This window comes from Pseudopipra pipra, chromosome 6, assembly GCF_036250125.1.
Source record: "Pseudopipra pipra isolate bDixPip1 chromosome 6, bDixPip1.hap1, whole genome shotgun sequence".
NCBI classification, from domain to species: Eukaryota; Metazoa; Chordata; class Aves; order Passeriformes; family Pipridae; genus Pseudopipra; species Pseudopipra pipra.
The window spans coordinates 54,166,450-54,192,603 of NC_087554.1; the positions used below are offsets into that span (position 1 = coordinate 54,166,450).

General features: G+C 35.2%; 1 protein-coding gene across 2 annotated transcripts in view; it reads left to right on the forward strand.

Moving 5' to 3' along the window:
- The window catches only part of PPP2R5C (protein phosphatase 2 regulatory subunit B'gamma), a 79,789-nt gene that overhangs the window by 49,492 nt on the left and 4,143 nt on the right, over positions 1–26,154 (forward strand). For both annotated transcript variants that reach the window (XM_064659193.1, XM_064659194.1), the window contains 12 exons: positions 182–381; positions 8,026–8,136; positions 8,786–8,878; positions 8,974–9,104; positions 11,612–11,671; positions 14,361–14,469; positions 16,501–16,554; positions 18,165–18,335; positions 18,887–19,014; positions 20,543–20,644; positions 22,516–22,588; positions 24,833–24,949. In XM_064659193.1, coding sequence (XP_064515263.1) covers positions 182–381; positions 8,026–8,136; positions 8,786–8,878; positions 8,974–9,104; positions 11,612–11,671; positions 14,361–14,469; positions 16,501–16,554; positions 18,165–18,335; positions 18,887–19,014; positions 20,543–20,644; positions 22,516–22,588; positions 24,833–24,949 — 1,349 coding nt within the window. The remainder of the gene's footprint in view (positions 1–181; positions 382–8,025; positions 8,137–8,785; positions 8,879–8,973; positions 9,105–11,611; positions 11,672–14,360; positions 14,470–16,500; positions 16,555–18,164; positions 18,336–18,886; positions 19,015–20,542; positions 20,645–22,515; positions 22,589–24,832; positions 24,950–26,154) is intronic.

Below are 26,154 nucleotides of genomic sequence, written 5' to 3' on the forward strand. Positions count from 1 at the left end.
CCTGTCACCTACAGTGTGTTTCACTGGGGTTCATAGTCTGGACCATTATATTCCTGAAAGTTGTGCAAAGATTTAGAAGGTTTGCTTGTATTCTTAAACACTGCTTTTCAGGAAGTAAAAATGGAGAGTCGAGTGCAATCCACTACAATGTAATTTATAACCAATTATTTTTACTTTTCAGATGTTCCTCCTGCGGATCAAGAAAAGCTCTTTATCCAGAAGTTACGACAATGTTGTGTACTTTTTGACTTTGTTTCTGATCCACTAAGTGACCTAAAGTGGAAGGAAGTAAAACGAGCAGCTTTAAGTGAAATGGTAGAATATATCACACACAATCGCAATGTGATTACAGAACCTATTTACCCTGAAGTAGTACATATGGTAAGTGATTTAACAATGAGAACTTCTTATTTTATAATGCAAGGTTGTTTTCTTCAGCTGTATCAGTTTATCTCAAGAAATTTTATTGAAATCTTCATAAAAGATCAACTGTGTTTGCACATCTGCAAAATAAAAACAGGGCTTTGACATCCCATTGCCAGTGTTGATTCCTGTCTTTGCAAGATAGAAATTGGACACATGTATGAAGCAGAATTAGCTTATGGTTTAAGTTCATAAAAATTAAATCTTGTACTTTAAAAAAAAAGATATTGCTTTTCTTCCCCACAAATCTGTTTTAAAATAGATGTTAATGAAAATGGAGAGGGAAGTTAAATATATCTAGCTATTAAAAAAATGTAGATTGTAAAACTGAATATTTGAAAAAGTTATAAGATTAGGAATAAGATCACCTTGACACCTAATCTTATGTAATCCTATTTGGAGATTGATTTTTTTTTTTCTGTGTTCAGAGATGAAAATGAGTCAGACTTTATTAAATACACGGCAGATGAGGGTTCTGCTGGAACAAGCTGTGTGAACCATTCAGACCTGCATTGTTTCTGCCTTCTCACTATCCAAATCCTAGCCAGCTAGACCTAGTTTATTTTTCTATCATGTGAAAGGCCACCCCAGAGGTGGCCATGAAACTACAGCAGAGTCTTTTCAGCTCTTGTAGTGCTGACGAGACACCAGTTGCCTGCAGTAGCAGTTGGTTTGAGGTCTTGTAGCTGTTGTCTGCAGTACCCTGAGAACAGAAAGTATCTTTTGAAATTCCTGACTAATAAGCCTACAAGAAACTCTTTGCCCTGTGTAACATATTGTTTTTTCCTGAGAATTTAGAGCTTAGGATGACTTTTCAGGGGTTGAGAAAACAGTGCGCCTCTAACATAAATATGAACTTAAACAAATTTAGGTGTCCTCCTGCAAATTAGAGACTTTGAAGCTTCTTCAAAGACTCCAAGGATTTATAGCATGAAAGATCTTGCTTATTCTGAAGATTGTTATCTAAATCAACCATAAGTGTTTGCTGATACAGAAATTACTTTCATGAGAACTTCTGAGTATATGAGTCTTATGCATAACTCTGGATGCCAGCACCCAAAGCATTGAGGATGGTTAATGAGGAGATGTGGGATCATGGCTTTTCCCATGTTTTCATAGCTTATTTATATCTAGTTTTTTTATAATTGATTGCTTGTTTTGGAATACTTGACACTGATGAAAGGAGAGATATGAAAGAGAATAAGCTTGCTGAGACTTCATTTGGGTAAAATGGAGTTCATGATGAGTTCTTGAATACTGATGGCAGACATTAGTGTTTGCTCTGAGCAGGAAGTCTTAATGCAGGCACAAGGGATGAAATACAGGCAGTTATCTTCCATCAAACAGTTATGGCCAGAGTATATTTGGCTGAGGACAATACATACTTCCTTTGCTTTCAGATGCAACTAGTGGTAATAAGTCTGCACTTTGGTCAGTTTAATAAATGTTGCAGCAGAATTTGGCTGCTACCTGAATTGCCAGGGTTTGGCTGGTAGCACACAGCGTCTGTTCTTTCAGTGAATTTAAAATGCTTTCTATGTGCAAGGTTCTAAAGGGTGTGGGGTGTGCTCACATGGGACTTACACAGTACTGTGAGAGACACTGTCAGTAAAGGCATCTGGATTGGTATTTTCAGACTGGTCAAATTCAGATAGGTGTTTTTTGTTTGTTCATCTGATGCAGCAACTGTATTCTTCCTGCAGTAATATTATCACTACCTTCTTTTCAGGCATGTATGTGTAGACTGAGGTGTACATTTGCTAAGTTCTGGCCATACATTTGGATTGACAGTGTGGATTTTAAGGAAAAATAAACCTAATTTCCTTGTGTGCTTGAAGACTTTTCCAAGAGACATTGAAAAGTTATGTGCTGCTACTACCACTGAATTATGTTAAGAAGGAATAGCATTTTTGGTAAAATCATGAGTGATTAAGAAATACTCAAAACTGAGAATGGTTCTCAGTTTGGAAAGTTTGTGGACTTGGTAGTTGGCATAGAAATTGGAACTTCACTGTGCCATTCTGCCAGTCTTCACAATTTGGAGGTTACTTTTTTGTGTCTGTATGTATGTGTACATTCTCTCTCTATATATATGTGTGTGTCTAAGTTCTGTTTGGTTTTGTTAATATATTATGTAGGCCAATCACTTAGGGCAATGAATTTCACAAGTTACCTCTTTAATAGTAATACTTGTATAATAATATGTTTCCTTTCCCAAAGCTTTAAATGTTCTTTCTTTCTTACAAGAGATCTTGTCTTTATAATCTGTTTCTCTTTTATTCTTTAGAATTCCTAGTGCTGGTGTCACATCCTTTCACCCACCAGTAAAGTCTTGTCTTTAAGTTATATATTCATTTACTGGCTTAGCTAATAATTTAATATTAAGCCTAAGTCTCTTTTACAAAAGTTATGGGAAATTGATTTCTAAAATGGATTTAATGTTACTCTCCAGAATGGATTCAAGAGTATTTTCCTTTCTTCCTCAAAGAGCCAGCTGACATGTCCTTTTCAAGTTCTTTTTATATTTCTAAGCAAAGATGTGATGAGAAAGGAAATGTTTTCATTAACTGTTTGTATAACAAGTTCCATTTCTCAGGTATAATATAAGTACTACTTCTCAAAACTAAGACATGTAGGCGAATGTCTGATTTTTTGATGAAAAGCATCCATTAAAAGTTCTTATTTGGAAAAGAAGATATGCTTTTTTTTTAAGTTGGTTTTTGAAGAAAACAGGGCTTTATGAGAATATTCTGTTGTGTACTAGCTTGTCAGAAGCACAGGATATTAGGATATTAGTTTTGTAGAACTTTGTGACAGTTGGTAACTTGTGTAGAATACAGACTCAAATTAATGCTGGTTTCCAGCTCAGGGCAGGATGGGCAGTATCTGGATCGTTTTAAGAGGGACTGTGAAAGTGAACATCAATACTAATTATTCACTTCCCCATCTAACCAGCCAGAAGGTATTGAGGAGAGCTGGAGGAGGCTGGGGCAGTACTGGATGTGCAGGTGTTCAGGGTTCTAGTGTTCTGAGAAAGAAGTAGATCAACGGTGTATAAATATGACTTATTTCTAAGCTCCCATAATAATTTCCTTAGTAATGATGAAGATGAAATCCTTCTGGATGTTAACATTTTTGTGAAGCACATAGACTAATACTACATTTTTAATATGATATTACATGTAGGAACAGATCTAATTTTATTCAGCAACTGAATTGGTTTTCACTGCAACTTTTCATGCATTATTAAAACTACCTGCTCAGTTATACCCATGGGAAGTTGATTTATTTCTTTTTTGAGAGGGGTTGCTGGTGTGGTGTTTTGTGTCTCTTACTGTTATCTTTGGTCTAGAATAACAGCTGTTGCTGTGAACAGAGGTGTGCTACTTGTAGCTCTATTTAGCTGTTAGGTTGGCTTCAGTCACCTGAGTACAGAAGGCACAGATTTTCAGTTTATACAGCTCTTCATTCCGACCTGCTCACATCAGGCTGCTCAGCAGAAAGCGGGAGAAAATGTGTAATGATATGTCTGATGCTTACTTGCTTGAAAATATTCTCTAGTATTTTATGAAATGGGCCACCAGAAAAATAGGGTGCTTGACTACCATTACAGCAAATATCTCTAAAGTGGTAAAAATGCAGGTTGTTTGCTTTTCCTTTTTTTTTATTCTCCCATCCTCCTAAGTTATGTCCTTTGAAGTCAAGTGTTGTCAGTGCTAACAGCACAGAGAGAATTTTGGCTCACTAGGCCAGTTTTCATAAAGACTCAAGCTTCATAAATTTGGGGGGGGGGGGGGGGGGGCAGAGAGCTTGTGGGATTTTGTGGGTGGGAGGGGAACTGGGGAGGGAAATGTTTTTAAGTTATGCTATGTTTGTTTATACTTCTCTGGGAAATTGGCCTTAGAGGAAATTGGGCTTTGCAGCTTGTCTTGTCTGTTTGTCAAAAGACTGAGAAGTTAAAAAAAGGTTAGCCATTTGACAGAAAGGTAAAGGAGTCACTGATATTAATTAATTGTAAATTTTCCTAAATTTCGGTGGCTTAGTAGACAAGAGAGTTTCAGGATTTTGCCTTTACTGAGAGATGTTGCAGCCTGATTTGAGCAGTTTTATATTCTGTTGGTCTAGGATATAAAACGGATCAAATCAGACTTCATTGGTTCCACTGCTCATGGAAAAAAATACTCTGTGGGTTTTAAATATTTTCATTTGCTATTCTCAAAACTAAAATGTACTAATCTTTGTTGCTAACACCTTACATGTCCCAGATTTTCTGCTTTATAGTGAGAGCCTGGGACTTTCTTATCTAAAAAATTCCGATTATTCTACCATTTACTTCACAACACCTGCAAGTTTTATGTATTGAGTCTAGACTTCCTGGGTTTGTTTTCCTGGAAGACCACTGATGATTGTAGATCTTCACTGCTTTTTAAAAGGGGAACATGAAGATATATCAGCTTTACTTTTAGTTCTCTGAAATAGTAATTACTCTGATATGTCAGTCTTTGCGTGAATCAAACCTACATCTCAGTTGCTGGAATGAAGGAATATTATGAAGAAAAATAGAGCATCAGGATGACTTTTCCTTCATGGGAATATAATGTACACCTTGCAGATTTAGCTGATGCAGTTCGATACTGCCTCCCACTGTCTGCTCTGCCATCTGTCAGATGTGAGATGGCAGGACAACACATGCTCCTTGGCCCTGCCAGTTAATAGGTAATTCACAGCTTTATTTTAAACTGGAAATGGAGGTGTTAATGAGAAGAAGTCAGGATGTGAAGAGGGAAATACAGCATTCTGTTGCTTTTCCCAGAATCCCACCAAAGATGCATGGAATGCATTCTTCTGCAAAGAAGCATCTTTAAACTGAGACAGCTTAATCCTTCAGAGCTTACTAATAATCTTCAAATGATCAGCATGAAAGCTTTGATGCTATTTAAAAAAAAAAAAGCAAACAGCCAACCAAGAAAAAAAACCCACCACCAAAAACCTCAATAAAAGTGTGTGTAGGACACGTGGTTATTATCTGTGATAGAATTTGGACATTCATAAAGACTGAAATTGTAGCACAAAGAATAGGTTTTAAATGTGATGTTGGAGTAGACCTTGCATTCTGAATAGCCACGTTATAAGTAAATGCAAATTTGTGTGGTTTGTGGTTTTTTTCCTTAAATTGAACTGTACTGGTTGAAAGCATAGGAACCTTTCAACTGATGCAAAATAATGTTTTATTTGCTTCATCCTCAAATAAGGCATTCAGTTCTGTGCAAGTGCCAATGGAGGGATCTTTTATTTTCTTTCTAGCTGGTCCTGGAGATGCCCTGTACTGGCATGTTTGCTGAGCCAAATACTGATTTTCTTGCAAAGGCTCTGTAAATGTTTCTGCTTCTCCTGGTGATGTAGTCTTCTGCAAAGAATTTTCATTTTCTTGACAAATCAGCTTTTCTACCCTGTTGTCTCTTAACTTTGCCAGACTTGAAAGTCTTAGAGTACATTTCCACTCTAAATGCTTGCAAAAAAGACACCTCCAATCTGTTACAGCAATAGAATATCAATAACAATGTGTAGGTTAACTCTTCCTAGTACTTGCAGTGTATATTTAAGATGCAGCCTACATATACACCTTATGCTGAAGGTCCATGCAGCCAGCTGCAGCTGATTTGATAAATCAGTTTTGTGCAGGATAGAGCTCTCTATTTGGTGTAGTCACCATTCTCATTGTGAGTGTTTACCAAAATTTATTTTTAAATATTGTAGTATTTTCATAAGCACAAAATGATCTGTGTATTTGAAAACAGAATTTACTTCAGTGTTATAAGAAGAAATAGACTTGAAGAACATTTCTTTATGAAGCCTAATATGCTCAGTTGTTGCAAAGGGTCAGGACAGCCCACCCCTGTGGATTTATTTTGGCAGGCTTCTCCATCCTGAGCAGTGTGTTCAAGCTGCTGAGAGACTGAGGCATTAGTCTTAAAGAATCACTTTGAAGCAGAGGCTGTTTGAGACCATATACTAATTTGAATTGATCTTTTTTTTTTTCTGTTCCATACAAAAGTAAGTTTAGACTACTCGGTGCTGGATGGGTGATGAGTAAGCAACAAAATAGAAGAAGGAAGTCTCTGTTGGGCACACTTGCATTGCTAAATAGATGACGTTTTTCTAGTCACTCAGCAATTTGGTTGTGTCATACCAATGACTGTGCCTTACTGAACACTCTGGATTGCAACTGGAATTGAGGAATTCACTTCTTTTCAGCACTGACAGCCTATACAGATAAAGGCTTCCTCGGGATTTCTTACTGCAGTGCGTAGAAAGCGAACACCTGCACAGTAACCCCCAACTTGCACACACAGTAAAGTTTTAATTAACTCCTCAGGGTGTGAGAACAATCATTTGCAACACTAGCAAGTTGTTCCATTCTTATCCACAGTGAAGCCAGCTGGTTTTGCTAGCTGTCCTTCCAGGTGAAAATATAGAATATTGCAGACCTTTTAAAACCGTTGCACCATTCTAGGCAAGGTTACTCTTGAGAATGCTTGTTAAATTTATTCCTAAAAATGATGTAATATTTTTTTGTTCGGACAACAAATGCTTTGTACTTTGCATTTGTGTTTATATGCATTGTGTGGATTGATACAAATGTGATTATTTGTGATTATGTATTTTTATCTAAAAACAAAAAAATCAAGCTGCATGCATTTAGTGATGGGGTGATTGGTCCTGTCAAAAACAGGACCTCTTAAAAAAGTTTTCATTCCATGTGACAGGGAATGGGGTTTTTTTTTCTTTATTAGAGACTCGGAAATTCTCCTCATGTTTAAGGGGTTTGTGAAGGGTACTGCTTTGGTTCATCCATAGTACAAATGTACATCTAGACAAGCACTGGGAAACACAAAAATATGTGTGTGTATCAACAACTTGAAAAGCAATTCATGTTTACTGTCTGCTCCACTTCCATCAGGATGCTGAATGTTTTCCAGGGAGCTGAGAATTCAGAAAAAAGTGAAAGGTGTAAGGATTAGGATGTGTGTTTCTCCCCCTTCAGTGCTTCTGTGATGTCAGGTGTATGGACATGGTTTAAGAGAAATACCACTGGGAGGGGTGGAATTTGGTTTTGAAATGTTTCAATGTGTGTACAGCCACTGTGTAAAATAAAACTAGTAATATTTCATAGAGAAGAATAGTTGTGAGTAATCTTTTGTTTGCATCTCTGCTTCTGACTTCTACTTTTGCCAGTTGCTGCAAGGCCTTATAAAGTGTGTATGTGTCGAAATGTGTGTATAAACATTTTTTATACATTTGCTTGGGCTTTTAAACCATGTCTGGTGTAGAGACATCAGAGCAATATCCTCATAAAACACATCCTGACAGTAGCTTTGTGCTTTAAAGAGTACGGCATGGAAAAGCGTTCTTTAAGTTAGAAGTCTTCCAAGAAGAATGAATGTTCCTCGCTGTTTAAGATGCTGTGTTATATAGCTTGTATTTTTGCAAATGTTAATTAAAATAGTTCATGGAAGGAATTCTTGATCAAAACCATCTTTGAAGTCTTTTTTTTTAATCATTCACTTGTTTCCAAATTCTTAAAGACACATGTAATTTCAGTTTGCAGTTAATATGTTTCGAACATTACCACCATCTTCCAATCCAACGGGAGCAGAATTTGATCCTGAGGAAGATGAACCAACCTTAGAAGCTGCATGGCCTCATCTACAGGTATTTCATGGAGACTAAGACATCACAGTCTAACAGAATTCTGAGATTACAGAATTGATAAACAAAATTCAGATTGATAAACAAAATCATTGTTTATTTATTCAAAATTGTTTAAGTCATGTGTTTATCTCAAACACTTTACTATACAATTTTCAAAATATGTTTATTGAATTTAAACTGATCATCTTTTTTAAAAAATACAGTTATACTATAGGTTAAAGGCTCATGGTTTCTTGTGGTAGAGATGTAACTGCTGAGATTTTAAATGAGCTTCCATTTGTCACTATGAATGCTTTGATCTGGCTCTGACAGAGCTTGAGCTTTTAGAGGTACCGTGACAAACAGAGAAGAACAGAGAATTTTTAAAACATGTACTTCTGGGCATGATAAATATTAGATTACTGTATGTCATTTGAGTAAAATCTAGTGATGGAGCTCAGCAGAATTTCAGCAGTTTAAAGAATCTCAAGTTCTTGTAATTTGTCAGGAGAGCAAGAGCAAAGCTTTTACTGTGTGATGCATAGATAAATATAATTAAAAACATGGTGAAGTTCTGAGCAACTACTTAGTAATTTTAGTAATGTGATACTTATAAAATGGTTTCTTGTTTAAAAGACTAATACTGATTTTTTGTTGGTTTTTTTTCCAGCTTGTTTATGAATTTTTCTTAAGGTTTTTAGAATCTCCAGATTTTCAACCTAATATAGCTAAGAAATATATTGATCAGAAGTTTGTATTACAGGTGAGGTAAAAAAAAGAATTTTTAACTTGAAGCTCTAAATTATTTTTACAATACATTGGATTCAATTAAAGTGCCTCTCTTTTCCCTCTTTGCAGCTTTTAGAGCTCTTCGACAGTGAAGATCCTCGTGAAAGAGATTTTCTTAAAACAACTCTTCACAGAATATATGGGAAATTTTTAGGCCTAAGAGCTTACATCCGGAAACAAATTAATAATATATTTTATAGGTATGTCAGTATCATTGTATCATGGTGCATGTGATCAGGTATGCAGTTAAAACACTTAAGACACTGCTAGCAATTTTTAAGATTCTTAGTAAGTTTATACCTAATGTTGCTACATCTAACAATAATTAATACCAGTCTGGCAGATTTAAATTAGAGTAGTCTTGCACATGATATTAATTTGGCAGCTGAAATTTGAGTTAGTTTATGATTTATTTAGTGGGTGGTTTGGTATCTTGTGTGAGGCTTTCTTTTCCTATTGGCTGGTACTATTTCTATTGCAGCAGTGCCTTAATAAGGTGTAGTTCTTTATAAAGCAGAAATTGAGCTGAAATCGAATTACTGAGATCTGTAATTTGCTTGAAGGAACATATTTCTTGCCTTTTCTTTCCTCTGAATTGAGATGTAATGTTTTGTTCTCATGAAATATTGGTTTGATTGCCATAGAATAAACTGTAGAATTATCCCTGAGACAACAAAAAAAAGGAAGATAAAAAATGAATCCACTGTAATATCAAAGATCTTTAGAAATGCTGTTATGTCCAGGGTGAATGGAAAATTATGGTGCCTGTTTTAATTTTTTTATTTTGATACGCTTCTTTTCTCCAAATAACTGTGTTATGTATCAGTTTTACACTCCTTCCATCGTGCTTCCCTTATTCTCTACAACTTCATCCCAGAACGGATTTATGGTGGTACCCCTTTAAGAAAATAGCAAAACACTGCCTCTTCCTCGGTGCCATCTCCTGAATGGCACCCAGCAGTACCAGCTGTAGAGGGAGCTGATCTCCCCTGCCTGTGGTCACAACTGAGCCTTTAGAAGAGATACAGAGGAGCTACTTTAAAATAATTAGTGAGCCTGCATGGGCTTGCAGACACCTCTTCTTGACAGGACGTGTGAAGAGTCAGTATGTCCCAAGGAAAAAATACAGGTGTATCTTTAAGATGTAAATTTCCCCCCCAAACCTTTTATTTAATTAATTCCAAAATGTATAATTTGGTTAAATAGCTGAACCAGATGGTAAAACAGCATCACAGTGTATTATAGTGAAATAAATCAATAAATAGTGTTTTTATTTGCCACTTCTTGCACTTTCAGATATAATGAAAGCAAAGTCTTCAAACAGAGATAGTTCTGGTGCAAAGCTTTTGAAAGACTCAAAAATGACCTGGTCATCATATCAACTTTGTAGTAGTTTGTATAAAAATGTTTTCAGTCTGATATGTATATGGAAGATTATATAATTTGCACAACTACCAAATTGTAGGAGGAAAAGAAAAAAAAAACAAACAAACAAATCAAGAGAAAAGCTCACTTAGTTGTGTAATATTTCAGAGCCAGAAGCTTAAAAATTTTGCATCCAAGTATAAACTGGTGTACTTGGATAGGAGCACCACAGAGGAAAGTTTTTTCAACTTCTGTCTTGAGTTAGTGCATTGTGCATGAAAAGCTCTTAAAGTATGCATAGAATTTTTCAAAATATTTCCCTTTCTTATGCTTTTACCTGCAAGACATCAGTTTATTACTATACTTACCTAAGAAATGTGTGGTCTTTATTTGTCTCTTAGTCACTGACTGCAATTGCATAAATTCTGTCCCAACAGTGCTTTAATCTTATTTTTTTTCCAAAATAAAATATATTTTTTTGAAATTATTAAACCTTTATGTTCCTATTTATTCACTTCAAAGCTTTTTGTATTATTGTCTTTAGTTTTACTTGGAATTGTTGTCCTGAATTGCATGGGAAGGATCTTTCAGGATTAAAAATAGTCATATCAAATATTCTGGATTAAAAGTAGCTGTTAATATGTCAGCCTATGACAAATTTTTAAATGAAAAAATGCTTTCAAATTAGTGGAATTATTTTCTCCTGAGTATAAATTTTTATAACTCTTTGCAAATTACCTGAAGGCGTGCATAGAACTTTCTCACTAAATTTAAACTGGGATGATTGGGAAGAAGGGTGGGAAGGTGATTGCCTGGTGAATTACAGTGCTCTGTCAAAAGAAAATTCAGGAAAATTTTACTTCCTCTGTTTATTACAGAGCTTTTTGTATCCACAGAGATCTGTAATGCCAAAGAGCTTTTTAGATCCAGAAGTACTAACTGAACACCTCACATTGTGCTTGCATTTGCTATAGAAGGTTGAATCTTGGCATTTAATTATTCCAGATGCTCTTGTGTTATTTTAATATTTAAAACGTTGTTTGCTGTGTTTAGTTTTGCATTATTAAAGTGGCATAAAATCCAAGTTTTGGGAAAAGCTCAATTATGTCCTGCTTTGTTAAATGTGGGGGAAAAGAGCAAGCAAGTGTCAAGGTTGAAAGCATCTTGGTCTGCTCATGATTTCTGTTTCCACAAAGTTTCTTTTCCACTGTGTGTGTCTGTTTTCCTTTTATTGAGTGACTAGAACATGGGAAGTCAAAGCTACTTGTAATGTTAGATGGGGATCTTGGTGTTACTGTATCTCTCTCCAGCAGTAACCCAGTAAAACTTTTCATTTATTTAGGTTTATTTATGAAACAGAACATCACAATGGCATAGCAGAATTACTGGAAATACTGGGAAGGTAAGTTGTAGGTTTTGTTTAATTAAACTCACTTGGTTTTAAGACTAGACTTCAAAAAATCAGGTTGGGGATTATATATTGATTTGAGAAAAGGTTTAAAATGGCTTTGTTTCATGTGTAAAAGCTGTACCAGAGCGTAATTTTTGAGTAAGACTGTAGAAACACAGAAAAAACTTGAACCTTGTGACAATGTTTTGGAATGTGACAGTTTTTTAACTCTTATTTTTTTGATCTTATTTTCTGCTTAGGTTCCTTTTCATTAATATTAGTTGTAAAGCAACTACAAATAAAATGTAGTGAGTTGAAATTTATTAAAAATTCTTCAACATCACTGAATACAGAGAGGATAAAAAAAGGAAGCAAAGGTTATGAAACTTAAGAAGCCTCTTTTTGTTAATCCAAATATTTTTCAACTTAAAGCTGATAGCCTCATCAAAACTAGTGGGATTTCTGTTAACTGGTTTCTGTAATCCATGTGCAGGCTTTGGGCATTTTTTTATACTTTAATACACCTTAAAAGCTTAGTTAGGTTCACTTTGTGGTATTTCCATATCTTTAACATAAAGGTAACAGGTCATGGAGAGCAGAGTGTTTGGTGTTGTGTCTGGTCAGGCTTTGTTTATCTCCAAGGGCGGAGACCCCACAGTTTTCCTAGGCAATGGTTTCCCTTGTTTGACCCCACTCACAATAAAAAGGTTTTTTTCTTATTTTTGAATGAAATATCCTGTGTTTCAATTTGTGCCCATCACCTCTTTCACTGGGTACCACTGAGAAGAGTCTGACTCTTCACACCATCTCTTCACGTATTTGTACACATGGGTGAGATCCCCCTCAGCCTTCTCCTCAGGCTAGACAGCTTTTTCAGCCTTTCTGTGTATGTCAGATGCTCCAGTCCCTTCATTGCCCTTTACTGGACTCCCTCCAGTATGTCCATTCCTCTTGTCCTGGGCAGCCCAGAGCTGGACTCAGCACTGCAGATGTCTCACTGGGGCTGAGCAGAGGTGAAGGACCACCTACCTCAGCTTACTGGCAATGCTGTTCCTAATGCAACCCTGAATGCTGTTGAAATTGGAAAGCTGTTTTAAGATTTTCTAGGTCTGTATGTCTCCCCAGAGTAGTTCTTTAATTCTGAATGAAATGTTCAATGATTAAAGGACTTACTTATCCATCATTACTTATAATCAAGTCATACTCATCAAGACACTGAAAACTCTGGAAAGCTACTGGAGTATGGAGCTAAATCTTCAAAACTGTTACTTAAGTCACCAGCTTTTTCATTCTTGATTTTGTTAGGTTAGCTTTAAGTGTTATGATGTTAAAAGTTAAGTTATTGGTTTGGATTTTTCCTGTTATTCTTCCAAATCTGAATTTCTAGCAACTAAGTAAGGCTTCTGAGCTGTAACTGTTCTGTGTTGGTTATTCTTCCAATCCATAAAGGAGTTTCACACAACGTGTTGTTGACATAGAGCTTCTTGGGAGTAACAGTTTTTAGTTGGTTTTCTGGGGTTTGACTTGGCAGAAGCAGAGAATTAAATTTTATGCTGAAGTACATTCTTTTCCTTTGCTGAGTGCTATATAATACTGAACAAATGAACACTTCCAGTGGGAACTACTAATGTGGTTATGTTTTTTCTGATAATCATCTTTCAAGAGGAATGTAGAATTCTTTCGCACTTAATCAAGGCCAAACTTGGCCTAAATTCTACTCCTCTCTGTAGTTAACAATCCTTAAAATACCTTGGAGAAACTTTTTTTTTTTAAATTAATTTTTATTTCTCAAGTATGTGGAATTTGTGGCAAGAACACCATAGAAATGTTGATGTTGAAATGGATTTTTGATGTTATGCACTGAGAGACTTCAGAAGTAACCTTATATCCTCTAAATAGCTGTGCAGTCATTACAAGTGAAAATTACTTTAAGCATGCACAGCAAGGGTGAGCAAGTGTTGTTTAATAAGCTTTAGTTCTGGGATACCATCTGATTTCTGAGATTGAAATATATGTAACTTTGAATTTTTTAATATGTTGTTTTTTTAAGAAAAGTTTGGCTGGTTCCTTCAGCCTGGGTGCCTTCTCTCCGTATTAGTGAAGAGAAAAGCCTTGGAATTAATAAAATAGGATTTAAAATAGTAAAGGAACAATAGGATTCTAGATGTTTAACTGATATTAATGTTAGCAAAGTGAGTGGACACAAAACACTGTTCTAGTGCTGTAGTTTTAGGTAAAGGTGCCATTGACCCAGTATTGAGCAATATCTGCACTCACCTGTAGCTGGAATGTCATGTTTGGTTGTATGCTAGGGCCTTGCAGAAATAGTAATAGTTAAGTAGAAGTCATGTTTTGACTTGGACTGCTGTCCTGATTACCTCTTCCACATGCAGTCTCTGTTTCACTCGTTAATACCGTGAAGAAGATGGGAGAAACTTGTATTCAAAGCTTTGAGAGTAGTGAGTAGTTCACAGTGAAGGGTGGGGTCTGAAGTGAAGGTACAGTTATGTGCTGCTTGGAAGAAGAATTTGAGGCCTGTGAAAGACTTGGTTGAGGGATGGGCAGAGATTGATTTGACTATTCTAGTCATTTGTAAACTTTGGAAAACAAGTGCTAAACCCAAGACTTTTGGTATATCCTGCACGGTAGTGCAGACTTTGTGTAATTACTGTCTTTATTTTTAAACTTCTTTCCCTGGCAGCATAATTAATGGATTTGCCTTACCATTAAAAGAAGAGCACAAAATATTCCTACTGAAGGTTTTGTTACCATTGCACAAAGTGAAATCACTCAGTGTCTACCACCCACAGGTAAGTTTTGTTTGGTGCTTTTCGTGCTAGTGTTTTGTTCAGCTTGTCTGGAGAGGCTGCAGGACTCGAGCCACTCTGGTGTGGGTCCTGTTCTAGCCTCCAGCACTTCCCTCTTAACTGGCCTTGGGAATTTATTTAAAGAATATACCTATAGTGCTTCACATGTTGGTAGACAAATTAAAAAGAATACATGTGTGTATATAATAAATATATTTTTAAAAAGCACTATAGTGTTTATAGATTAAACACATGTAGTAGTTGGTTAATGTTAGTTCTTGATATTGTCTGTAATGTTTAGACACGAAAAATTGCAGAAAAGCTTGGTTTTAATGGATGCCATATATAAACATTTTATTCTAAACTACATGAAGCAATTCAGTTGAATTCAGTTTCTTACAAGTGTTGATGTTCTGAAAGGAATTGGGACTTTACTAGGACATCATTATTTAATTCAATAGATCTTTTTAGAAGTACACAGAAAAAAGGGGCATCTAAGTCGTATCATGCTTTTAAACCAGCTGTATCTTTTCTGTGATGAGTTTAGTTCCATTCAGTATTTCTAGAGGAGTGGGAAATCCATACAGTGTGAGAGAAAATACAGTATTATTGTGATATGCTGAAATTTTCCCCATGATTGTTACATAACTTTTGGATTTTTAACTTGAAAGTTCAATATTTTCTATGTAGCTTGAGTACTCCCAAGTTTTAAATACCCTTTCTTCAAATGGGTATGCAATTGTATAACTACAATTCTCTAGCAATTAGAGATGCTTATAAGCATTTGCTTTGGATCTTGCCTTCTGGGCAAGTCCCTGTTGAAGTAGTAGGCTAGAGAGGCTCCCATTTTAAAAGATTTTTTTTTTTTTTCTTTTTTTCTAATGCCATGGACATAACCTGTTAGGGTGTGTACAGTGAGACCTTTCTTAAAATCTCAACTAGTGCAGACATCTGTGCCAGCTTTTCTACTGACCTGAGGTGTGTTGTTCTTTATCTGTTCCCCTTAAACCACAAATTCTCCAAAACCTTCAGCTGATTTGCATTGCTTTTCAGTATCAGTAAAAACAAGATAGTGATAATAAGGATGCCTCTCTTACATGTACATGGGAAAGTACTTCGAGTGAGTTTAGTGTGTGAAACACCAGATTAAACCCACAAAAATTCACATTGAAACATTGGCAGATAATCAGAAGGGTTTGCTGCCAAATCCAAATATACATGGAGAAAGTTAATTTCCATGTTAAATTCAAATTTACTTTAGAATAGCAAAGAACAGTAGCTGTAATAATCTTTGCACATCCCTCAGATTACCTAGGGACATTCTGGGTAGCAGTCATCAAAAACAGGAAAGGAAATGGGTCATCAGCTGAACTTCCATAAGTACAGAGACTTAAAAGATGATTTAAACAGTTTGTGAGGCGTGCAGTGCCCACTTCCTTTGGCACTATCAGCCCATGGAGTGAAAGGGATGTAATAATTCACTACCTAGGCACAGGTTGATAGTTTCAGTCTCAGAATTGAACTTGGTAAATACTGTACATCAGCCTCAGCTTGCATCAGCCTTTACATTGATATGCATAGTTATCATTAGTTGTCATATATTAAAAAGTCCTGAGATTTACAACTGTTCAATGCACTGTTATCTAACTTAGATTATGAAATACAACATACTTACTAAATCAGCATGGGACACCAAAATGTTAGCGGGCGGAAAGCACTCTAGAGGATAAGATTGTGATTTTTAAATCCTGTGTTTGAAAAGATGGAATGTGATGAAATGCCAAGTGCTAGGTCTAAAAAGAAAACATCGAGTCGTGTGTGTCTATATTATAACACAGAAAAAGGTGAGAACAGAATTGGGAAGGTTGGGTAAGATAGGTAAAGTGTATTTACCCTTCTGTTTGTCTGCCAAATAATTTTTTTTTAAATTACAGAAGAAACTTCTGTTTTTATTTGAAGTATTCAGAAGTATTCTCGATTTACTGCTAATGATTTCAAAATGTGTATTAATAAACTCTTTTTCTTTTACTGTAGCTGGCGTACTGTGTAGTTCAGTTTTTAGAAAAGGACAGCACACTTACAGAACCAGTAAGTTCATCTTGCTATTATTACATATTTTGAACTATTAATATCCCTTCCATTTCTAGACTGTTTAAGGAGGTTTGGGGAACAAAGTATTGATATGTGATTGTTTATATTAGAGTCAAATATTTAATCATTTTGATCTCTCAAATTCAGTTTTTCCAACAGAATGTCCATAATGAATTAAAACGTTAATAGCACATCTCTTAAAAACAGACCAGAGTTTGTTCTGCTTATTTTGTTCTGGCTGACCAGATATGAGATGGTGGATCCAGAAGCAGTTTAGTCAGAAATTAGCTTGGCTGAACTGTGCTCTGTTGAGAGACAGATGTTATGATAAAACACATATTTCTGGCACACAGAGCTACCTGCTGATGCAAGGCTTTGAGTCAGATCGTGTTCATGGCTACCAGCTTTGGACCATAGACAAAATTGAACTTTGGACTGGCTGCATGTAACTGTGTGGATGAATAATTTTAACTGCCCTTGATAGTATAGTGGTTTGCCTCCTTACACTCAGTGTCAAGTGGGTAAAAACTAATCTATTTAATCAGTAGATCATTAAAAAAATTACTACTGACAAAAGTGCACCTGACTAGAATATGCCTATTTCCATTGTAAAATGGAAACTGGATTTCTTGAAATAAATGAAGTATGCAGCTGAGCAAGAGTTCTCTTCCAGTTGAAGCTTTTAATATTCTATTAAGATATCAAATCCCAGACATTCTGTCATTTGTACTATATGAGATCTTGAATTCTTAGCTTTCTTCCAGACATGAGCTAGGATGTTGCATATTTCCTAGCAGAAATCTGAACTCATATGCATCCAAGTCTGTTTCCTTTTTTTGATCTCAAATTAGTACATGATTACAACATTCTTTAAAAACTTAGCACATGCATCCTCGAAGTAGTAAAGTGAAGTACTAAGTTCCCCCTCAAAGATTCTGGACATTTCAAATGTAAATGCTTTGCTTCCCCTTGCAGTTGTCACATGAGATTTTTTAACGTCTTATTTTTAAAAATCTTTATAAATTGCCCAAGGTTTCATTGAGGACATAGCATCTGCTTTTGTGATTAAATAATATATACGTGAAAGATGCACTGATTTCTCAAAGTTGTCTTGTCAGTGATAGTATTAAATATTGCTTGTAAGTTTTTTATATTTAAAAATCATAGAATCTTATATATTTTGAGTGTTCATGGTGTGCTAGGTAAGCTAGCTGTGTAAATTTATTAACCATTAAGAAAGTTAAGACTGTGATTATACTAAAATAGTCAAATAAAACTCAATATTTAAGAGCAACATGCCTAGAGTATTTGCTCACCTGTCAATTTAGGTATTTTTAGTAAATATTTTATTAAAATATAATGATAGAAAATTAATTTTTTGAGCTTTGGAGTGCACCTCCAAGAAGGTAGAGATAGATTTAAAGCTGTTGTCACTTAAATGGCAGTTAATTTTCCCCATAGTATAGTAGCAAATTTTCTGCTGTTACGTGGGACAAGAAATCGTGAGTTTTGTGTTCTGCTTAAAATATCAGAGTCATTAATGAGATACAATTCAATGTGAAGTAAAGTCAAATTATCATGAAATTATGTTCTCTTTGTCTCTACAGGTTGTAATGGCACTGCTGAAATACTGGCCAAAGACTCACAGTCCAAAAGAAGTCATGTTTTTAAATGAACTAGAAGAAATTTTAGATGTTATTGAACCATCTGAATTTGTAAAAGTTATGGAGCCTCTCTTCAGACAGCTAGCCAAATGTGTGTCCAGTCCACACTTTCAGGTCTGTACTTACTGAATGTACAGTAATGTGAGGATTTTTGTAAAGCAGAGTTGTAATGTGGTATTATTCACCATAATGAATTTATTTATTGCAAAGAAGTCTTCAATTCTGTGTCAAGTTTTAGGGATCCAAACATTAGCTTTACTTTTCCAGTGTGCAGTGTGTGCATTTGTGTTGGGTGATTCACTTCAGTGTTACGCTTAACATAAAAAAACTTCAAAGCTCGATGTTTTCAGAAGTACCCGAAGGCTTTCAGTACATAATGTTTGCATTTCATAGCTTGTAATGGAATTCTACAAATACTCATTCTTTTGGGAAGTATTTCTTTGCTTGAATTTCAGAATTCACGGGTTATAGTTTGAATTGCTTCTCTATCAAGGAAAAAGCAATTTTTCCTTCTCTTTCCATCAGCTCTGTGACTCCCATTTACACTAAAAATAATCCAAATCTGAGTTACCACTTTCCTTAACTTTCCCTTGTATTTGCCAAATGTTTTAGTTATTTGCTCTATAAGAGATTAAAGAAGTGTTCCTTTTTTCATGTCGTCTTAGGTGGCAGAGCGAGCATTATACTACTGGAATAATGAATATATTATGAGTTTAATTAGTGATAATGCAGCAAAGATTTTACCCATCATGTTTCCATCCCTGTACCGGAATTCAAAGACGCATTGGAATAAGTAAGAAACACTTGTACAAATTTCTGCTACTTCACTTATGTTTAGTCCTAGGCTTAAGAGTTGAGATCTGTGAGTTGCTAGTTTAACAATGTGTTGAGCTGTTTGTTCTATGACGTTAAAGTTGCTGGATTAAGAGAATACTGTTGTCAATTTTTAGGAAATATTAAGAATTGAGGAAGAAGTTTTTCCTTTTTTCATTGAACAAGAAACAGTGTTTTAGTGCATCTAATTCATAATGTTCTTCTATAAATGTGAAACATATTTGGCATTCACCTGTAGCTCAGATACTTCTAAAGGCTAACTTTGATTTCTGATTTGTGTTTTTCTGCATTCTAGTGAAATATCTTGTAAATCAGATCATTTTTTTCCTTTTCTTTTCTTTTCTTTTCTTTTTGTTTATTGTTGGGATTTTTTTCCTTCTTTCTCCATTGACTAGTTTCACTTTTTTTCCCTCACAATAACGTAGTACTTGCACATGAAAACAGTCCTGGTCAGCTCCCTTCTGCAGCTGTTCCATTGTAAAGTGCCTCTTTGTCTGAGCTATTGTGCAACTGCTGGGATGGTGACAGTATCCCAGTCTGGTTCTGGCCACGATTTGAGGACTGCTGGTGGGCTGGCCAAGAATGAGTAATCAATCTGCCACTAAACACTGGGAAAGAAATGAAAGCTAAAGTGATGTTAAAGTGATTGCTTACTGTTGCTGGGTGCAAGCACTGATAAATAATGTACTCATTAATAAAATTCCGATTCAGTGATGCAATTGTACACACCAAATGTGGATTGCTATTGATTGTTTTTTCTGGCCTTCAAGGTCATGCATTCATTTTACTCTGAACAGAAGTCATGCCACCCAGTACAGCTGCACTCTTACTTGTTGCATGATACAAAGTAATTGTTTAACTGATTGCTTTTTGAGCAGCAATGCATTACAGACCAGAGCTGTAAACTGCTCTGTGAAAGTGCTGTGTAAGGCAGATTGGTTTTGTTTAATTTTTTTGATGTCTTCCACTTTACTTTTCTAACACTTTTCTAAAGAGTCATGGATAATTGTGTTGAAGTGAATGCTGTTGCTCTGTGGCAGTTTTCAAAATGAAAAAAATGGTGTCTTTTCTACACTCCTTTTAATCACTAACTCTTTTTTCTTGAGTTTGTCGGTTGCCAGTAAGTCACGATCTTTAATGGCATCTTGCATTGTCTATAATAAATCTATCTTGATTAGTGTTAGCTACTAAATTTCAAAACTAGTCCTGTATTGATACACATAGTATTAAAAGTTAAGTTCAAACATCAAAGTGTAAGCGATGAGTAGTACTGTAGTGTAAGAAAACTGCATTCAAAGTTGGTAATTTTAGTTCTTGTGTTAGGCCTTTTGTGGGTTAACTGAAACTTCCATTAATTAACTTTGTTTCCACTTATTCTGAAATGATGTAATTTTCCAGTTATGTAGGGTATTGGCTACTGTTGACCAGAAAAAGTAGATTTCAAAGTTTAAAGTACTCTGAGTTTCAACCAGAAGTTTTACTTATAGGACAATACATGGCTTGATATACAATGCTCTGAAACTCTTCATGGAGATGAACCAAAAACTGTTCGATGACTGCACACAGCAATTTAAAGCAGAAAAACTGAAGTAAGTTTTCATGTCAGTGTGTCTGTCTGTTCTTGAGTAATTTGTTCAGAGTGCTTTAGCTCTGAAAAACCACTGTGGGAAGGTGCCCATTTGATTCCAGTACAGCAGTCTCAAAGTTGACTTGGTGAAACTTCTCGTTATATGTGAACTGTAAATCTTTTTAACAATAGGGTGCCTCATGTAGGCTTAGACCTAATACTGCTGGGGTCACCATCTTCCTAAAAATGAAGTTTTTGAGAGGGACACTGCAAATCATGGAGCCCAGTGTAGCAGATCTGTTAAACAGTTCAGTTCGTATCCTGTGTTTATTTTAGCATGCTTTATTTACCTGGTGTTATTTTCTTTCATGTTGTCACTCTGTCCCAAAATACTTTTCCAATGTTTTTCAGCATTGCATTCATTGTGTGTGAGCATATCTTCATGTTCTTATAAAAGTTACCTGAAATCAAGTTGTTACGGTATTGAAGGACAGGGTTCAGACTTTACCTGACAGACAAATCCTGCTCAAGTGAGATCGAGAAGTCAAAAGTGTTAGTGGTTTGGGTCTCATTTTAGGAACTGGGAGCATAGTTAGAAAATGGGTCCTGAAAATACCTGGATTTAAATTTTATTTTTAATTTCAAAGTAAATAGGGATTCTTTCAAGTAGTGGTTTAAATTGTACACCTATTTCAAACTGATATATTGGAAGTGGGACAGATTTTCAATGTAGATTGATTTGTCCAAGTTTTGAAGTTCCTTATTACATTTCAAGTAGAAATGAGCTTGTAGCGTAGCAAATTTTTAAAGTGTGTGTGTTTATAGATGACAAAATTGTGGGCATTGGCTCTTAAAAAAAAGTCTGTAATTATCTTTTCCCACATAGCAAATAAATGGAATCCCTTTAAAATGAGAAATCACTCTTCTCTTCTCTGTTTTTTAGGAGGTTTTGGGTGGTATTTTGAATGTGAACTAAAGCAAGGAGAGTGCTGAGTGACATGGTAGCAAAACAAAACAGAAAAAATCTCCTACCACACAAGAACTTAAAAAGGGGATAGTTAAAGACTTCTTCCCTCCCAGCTTGAATTAACTTGAGAGCTGGAGGCAAATTGTGTATGTGCTTGGATACAGCTGGTCTTCCTTTTTTGTTCTCTTAACATTTGAATCAACTGCTCTATGAATTGAAGGCTGAGAGCATTTTTAGCCCTCTTAGTTCAAAGTTGTTTTAAATTCTACTAGCTTTCAAAGGCAGATGATCATTGTGATCTCTGCAATAAGATATTTATTTGTAAGAAGGAAAGGAAAAAAAATCCTAGATTTTGCCATTTCAAATTGCATTAGGCGTAAGGAAACAAACCTTTGCTACTTTAATAAAAAAAAAAAATAAGGCATTCTGGCTCATCCCTCTTGGCTTGCAACTCCCTAGAATGAGCATGGTTTTGTTGGGTACTTCTCTGTTAGAGTTCAATTCAAAATGTCCCTGGGCCTTTTCCTTTAAACTGTTACCTGAGGCTGTTGGGCTGACAGTAAAAATACCTGCCTGTTTTTGCAGGCAGTTAGTGACTTCTTATGTTTCAATATAGAATTCAAGTATTATAAAGTTAAAACACAAACATGCTTTCAACATAGATCAAGACTTCTTTCTGTTTTAATTTTAACTCTTTTAACGATGTACACTTATTAAAGATAAACTGCTATCAGCCAGTTTGTTGCTTTCCTGAGAACCTATGAGATTTTTCCCTTTTAATGTTGATTTGAGGTCATGGGCTATTGATATATGATGCAAATTATCCTGTCAACAGCGATGTTTTTGGGCAGTAGACTGAAACAGGCATAGCTAAATAATTTATTCTGTTGAATTCTTTTACTTCTACATGATTTTTTTTTTTTCAGAGAGAAGCTAAAATTGAAGGAACGGGAAGAAGCATGGGTTAAAATAGAAAATCTAGCCAAATCAAATCCCCAGGTATTTAGAAAAGATTAACATGCTCATGTTTAAATACTTCAGTTTTGTTAAATATCAGTGGGGGAAACAGGTCTGACTGATCATGGAAATAAAGTAATTTCACTAATTGTATTATGAAAGATATACAATAAAAGTACTTTTAAAATTTGTAACCTTTCTCTTGTGCAAGTAATTATTTTTTTTTTTAAAAAAGGTTTCTTAGAAGTATGATATGAAGTACTTTTTCCTTTTCTTATAATAGGACATATACTGTATTGCGGTTTGAAAAGTTATTGTGCAAAACTTTGGAAAAATATAGAGATGCCATAATTGGTTTCTCTTGAAAAGCTGTTTTGCAAACAATATATTACAAAAGAGATCTTTCTGCAAACTGTGAGTTATGACTGGTCAGTTTTCCTTTGTGTCAAATGGATTAAAGTAATATTGTACGTCCTTGTCTGCTGCATTTGTTCTCATACCTGCACTGGGCCGGTCTGCTGGGGAACCTGCACCTCAGGTTCTTCCTAAAGGAAAACATCCTGCCAGGCATTACTTGATGTAAATCAAATTCTGATGAACAAAGGTCCTTTAGACTATTCATTATATTTTGAAATTATGGGAGAAGGGAATGGTTTGGCCTGGGTTCCCCACCCCCTTAATTTGCTTGGAGAATGCTGCCAGTTTTCCTTTATCTCAATCATACTGCTATGAATAAAAAGACCCCAAACATTTAAATTACTTTACAGACAGAATTTTACTGTACTGCAGCAAGAAACTTACTGTACTGTGTATTTCCAACACAATCTAGCTGAGTTTAAAGTGGTGAAAGAGGGAGAAACCGTACTCTGTAAACAGAAGTGGGACACTTTCTGATCTCAGTGCTATTTTAAAACAGAAACCATAAGGTAATCTTTTTGTCTAAGAAGGAGGAAATTCATAAATGTTTTTTTCTTCTTGTGGCATTTCTCAGGGAACAATTACTAAAGTGCTTAAATAAAATCTGTCAAAATTTTAAAGAAAGTCAGTTGACAACAGATCAATTAAATTAATCAAAAAGGGCTGTTCATATGAAAGCAGTAATTGACTTTGACAAAGCATTTATCTAATGAGATAAGCCATACAAAAGCCTTGCTTGAAGAGTACTTGATATACATGGTCATTTGCTGTCACAAACAATGAACTGTTGCATGTTTGATTAATAAGGGGGATTGATTTGTAGTAATAACAAAAAAATTTCTACAGTGTATATTTCCTTTTCTTACCAAGTAACTTTTTGTAAATGTATATTTTCTGAAACTTGTTAACACAACCTTATACAGTATGTTCTGCATAGTATACTTGAAGAGAGCTAATAAGTAGAAGCAATTAATTAATTTTAATACTGAGTGCTCCAATGAATTGAGATAAGGATATAAAGGCTTTCAGCACTCTAGATAATGGCTTTTAGGGGTTTCTTTTTTTCCTGGAATTTCTTTTAACTTTTTAGTTTGTCTAATGACTGAGAATTCTTGTTCTTCAGAGCTACTCCTGACTCTGCATGACACAAGAATACATTTTAAGGTTTTAGAATAATTATAATCATTAAATCCATGCATTAAGTTATTGGTATACTCAGATACTAAAATATTTATGAGGAAAAATTGATGAAAAATCTGCGTGCATAAGTGAGTTTTGAATTCAAGATCATATACACCTCATCGGAATTAAAATATAAAATATTGAGATTGCTGGACTGTAAGAGCTTTTACAAGATATTTTTTTTTTAATTCTCAAAAGACTTTTATGACTTTTACTTTCTGAAACAGAAGAGTTTAATATTTTGTTTTGAAATTATATTAAATGTATATTAACTATATTTGATCTTTTGACAGTGTATTGTCTCTTCCAGCACAGAATTGCACCCAAAAGTAAAATCGTTGTGTTTGGGTTGCTACATGGTTCACAAATCACTAGACAGCGTATAAAGGAGGTTTCACATAACTAATTGCCCAAGTAGGCGTACTGGCAAAATCTGAGTATTTTAAAATTCAGTCTCAGATAATCAAACCATGGGGTTTTTTATGCTCACTGTGTTTTTCAGCAGGATGTTTCTGCCAAACACAAGTATTGGAGTTCCATTCTAAAATTTATTACTTGTGCCTGGAAGCATAATATATCGAAGCTAATCTCATGTAACTAGTCATATAATTCAAATGCTCAAATGCACTCTGAGTATTTAGGTATTACTTCTAAGAATGACTATTTTAACACTTTGCATTTTATTAGTACCCCACATATAGTGACACGAGTTTGCTGAACAGTCCTGTTGCAATGGAAACAGATGGGCCTTTAATTGAAGATTTGCAGACGCTGAAAAAGACAGTGAAAGAAGAGGCTTGTCAGGTAAAGCCTTGTGAAGATAGCAAAGTGCTCTAATTTATTCATTGATTTTTTAAGTGACTGTTAATCGCAGACAAAAACTTCTGTTGTGTTTTCAGCCTTGTAACCATTTATCCTGGAGTAATAAACTTCATCACAGCTGCTACTTTCAAGTGATACTGTAGCAGCCAGGAATACAGTGTTATGTTTCTAATCTAGTGAATCTACGTAATAGTTTCTTTTGACATTTCTTCTGCAGAAACTTTGGGGTTTTTTTCTCTTAGGAATAGCTTTTTGCCTCATAATGGGAACAATAATTATGTTTTGAGGATAGCTAGAACTGTAGCTAAAATCTACCACGTCATGTTCTAGTCTCCTCTCTATAAAACAGCTTTGTTTTTTCATAAGAAAAACTTGGCATTAGAATCTCACTATATTTTGTACATTTTTTTATTTGTTGTTCAGAGCCTTCTTGGTGGCTAAAGCTCCTGTGTTTGAAAAGATATGTAAAGTGTGCTTTTGTCTTGCCCACTCATGGGTCTTCTTCCTCAGTCCACCATCTGTCAGGTTCTGTTACCAGCTACAGAGCAAGGACTCTCAAGGTCATTTCCATCCTTTTTGTCTTTGGCTAATGCTTACTAATCTTCAGGTATTTTTAATTTATTCAGTCAAGTGGAACTCGAATACCAGGATTCAAACTAGATATTTCAACTTGGAGCTCATGGAAAATGGAGAGGTGACAGGAAGTATTGCAGTATCACTAAGATTTCTGGTAGAAATATGTACTATATAGTACTATGAATATATCTAAGTCCAGCAAAGTTTAAGACCAGAGAAATGGAGCTGGAAAGAAGAGAGATTGGAGATAAAGTCTGTTAATTTGAACCAATGTATCCAATAAGACATTTAATAAAAATAAGCATGTGGTCAGCCTTACCTCTTGCATTACTTTCTTAAAATTCCAGTGTCATTATCCTGCAAGATTATATTTTATTATTTATGCTATAGCATTTTGGATGAAGGTCTAAATTAAAAGAGATGCTGAAATGCCTGTAAAACATGCTCAGTGATTGTTTCTAAACATTTCTGTATGCTGTGGATTCCAGTGCATTACATGTAAATCTTGGTGGCTGAATTATATCTCTGTCCAAGGCAATGAGTGAGGTAACATTCTCCTGAATGGGAATGCTCTTTAGAGCTAGTCAGTGAGGAGCACTGGGCTTACTAAA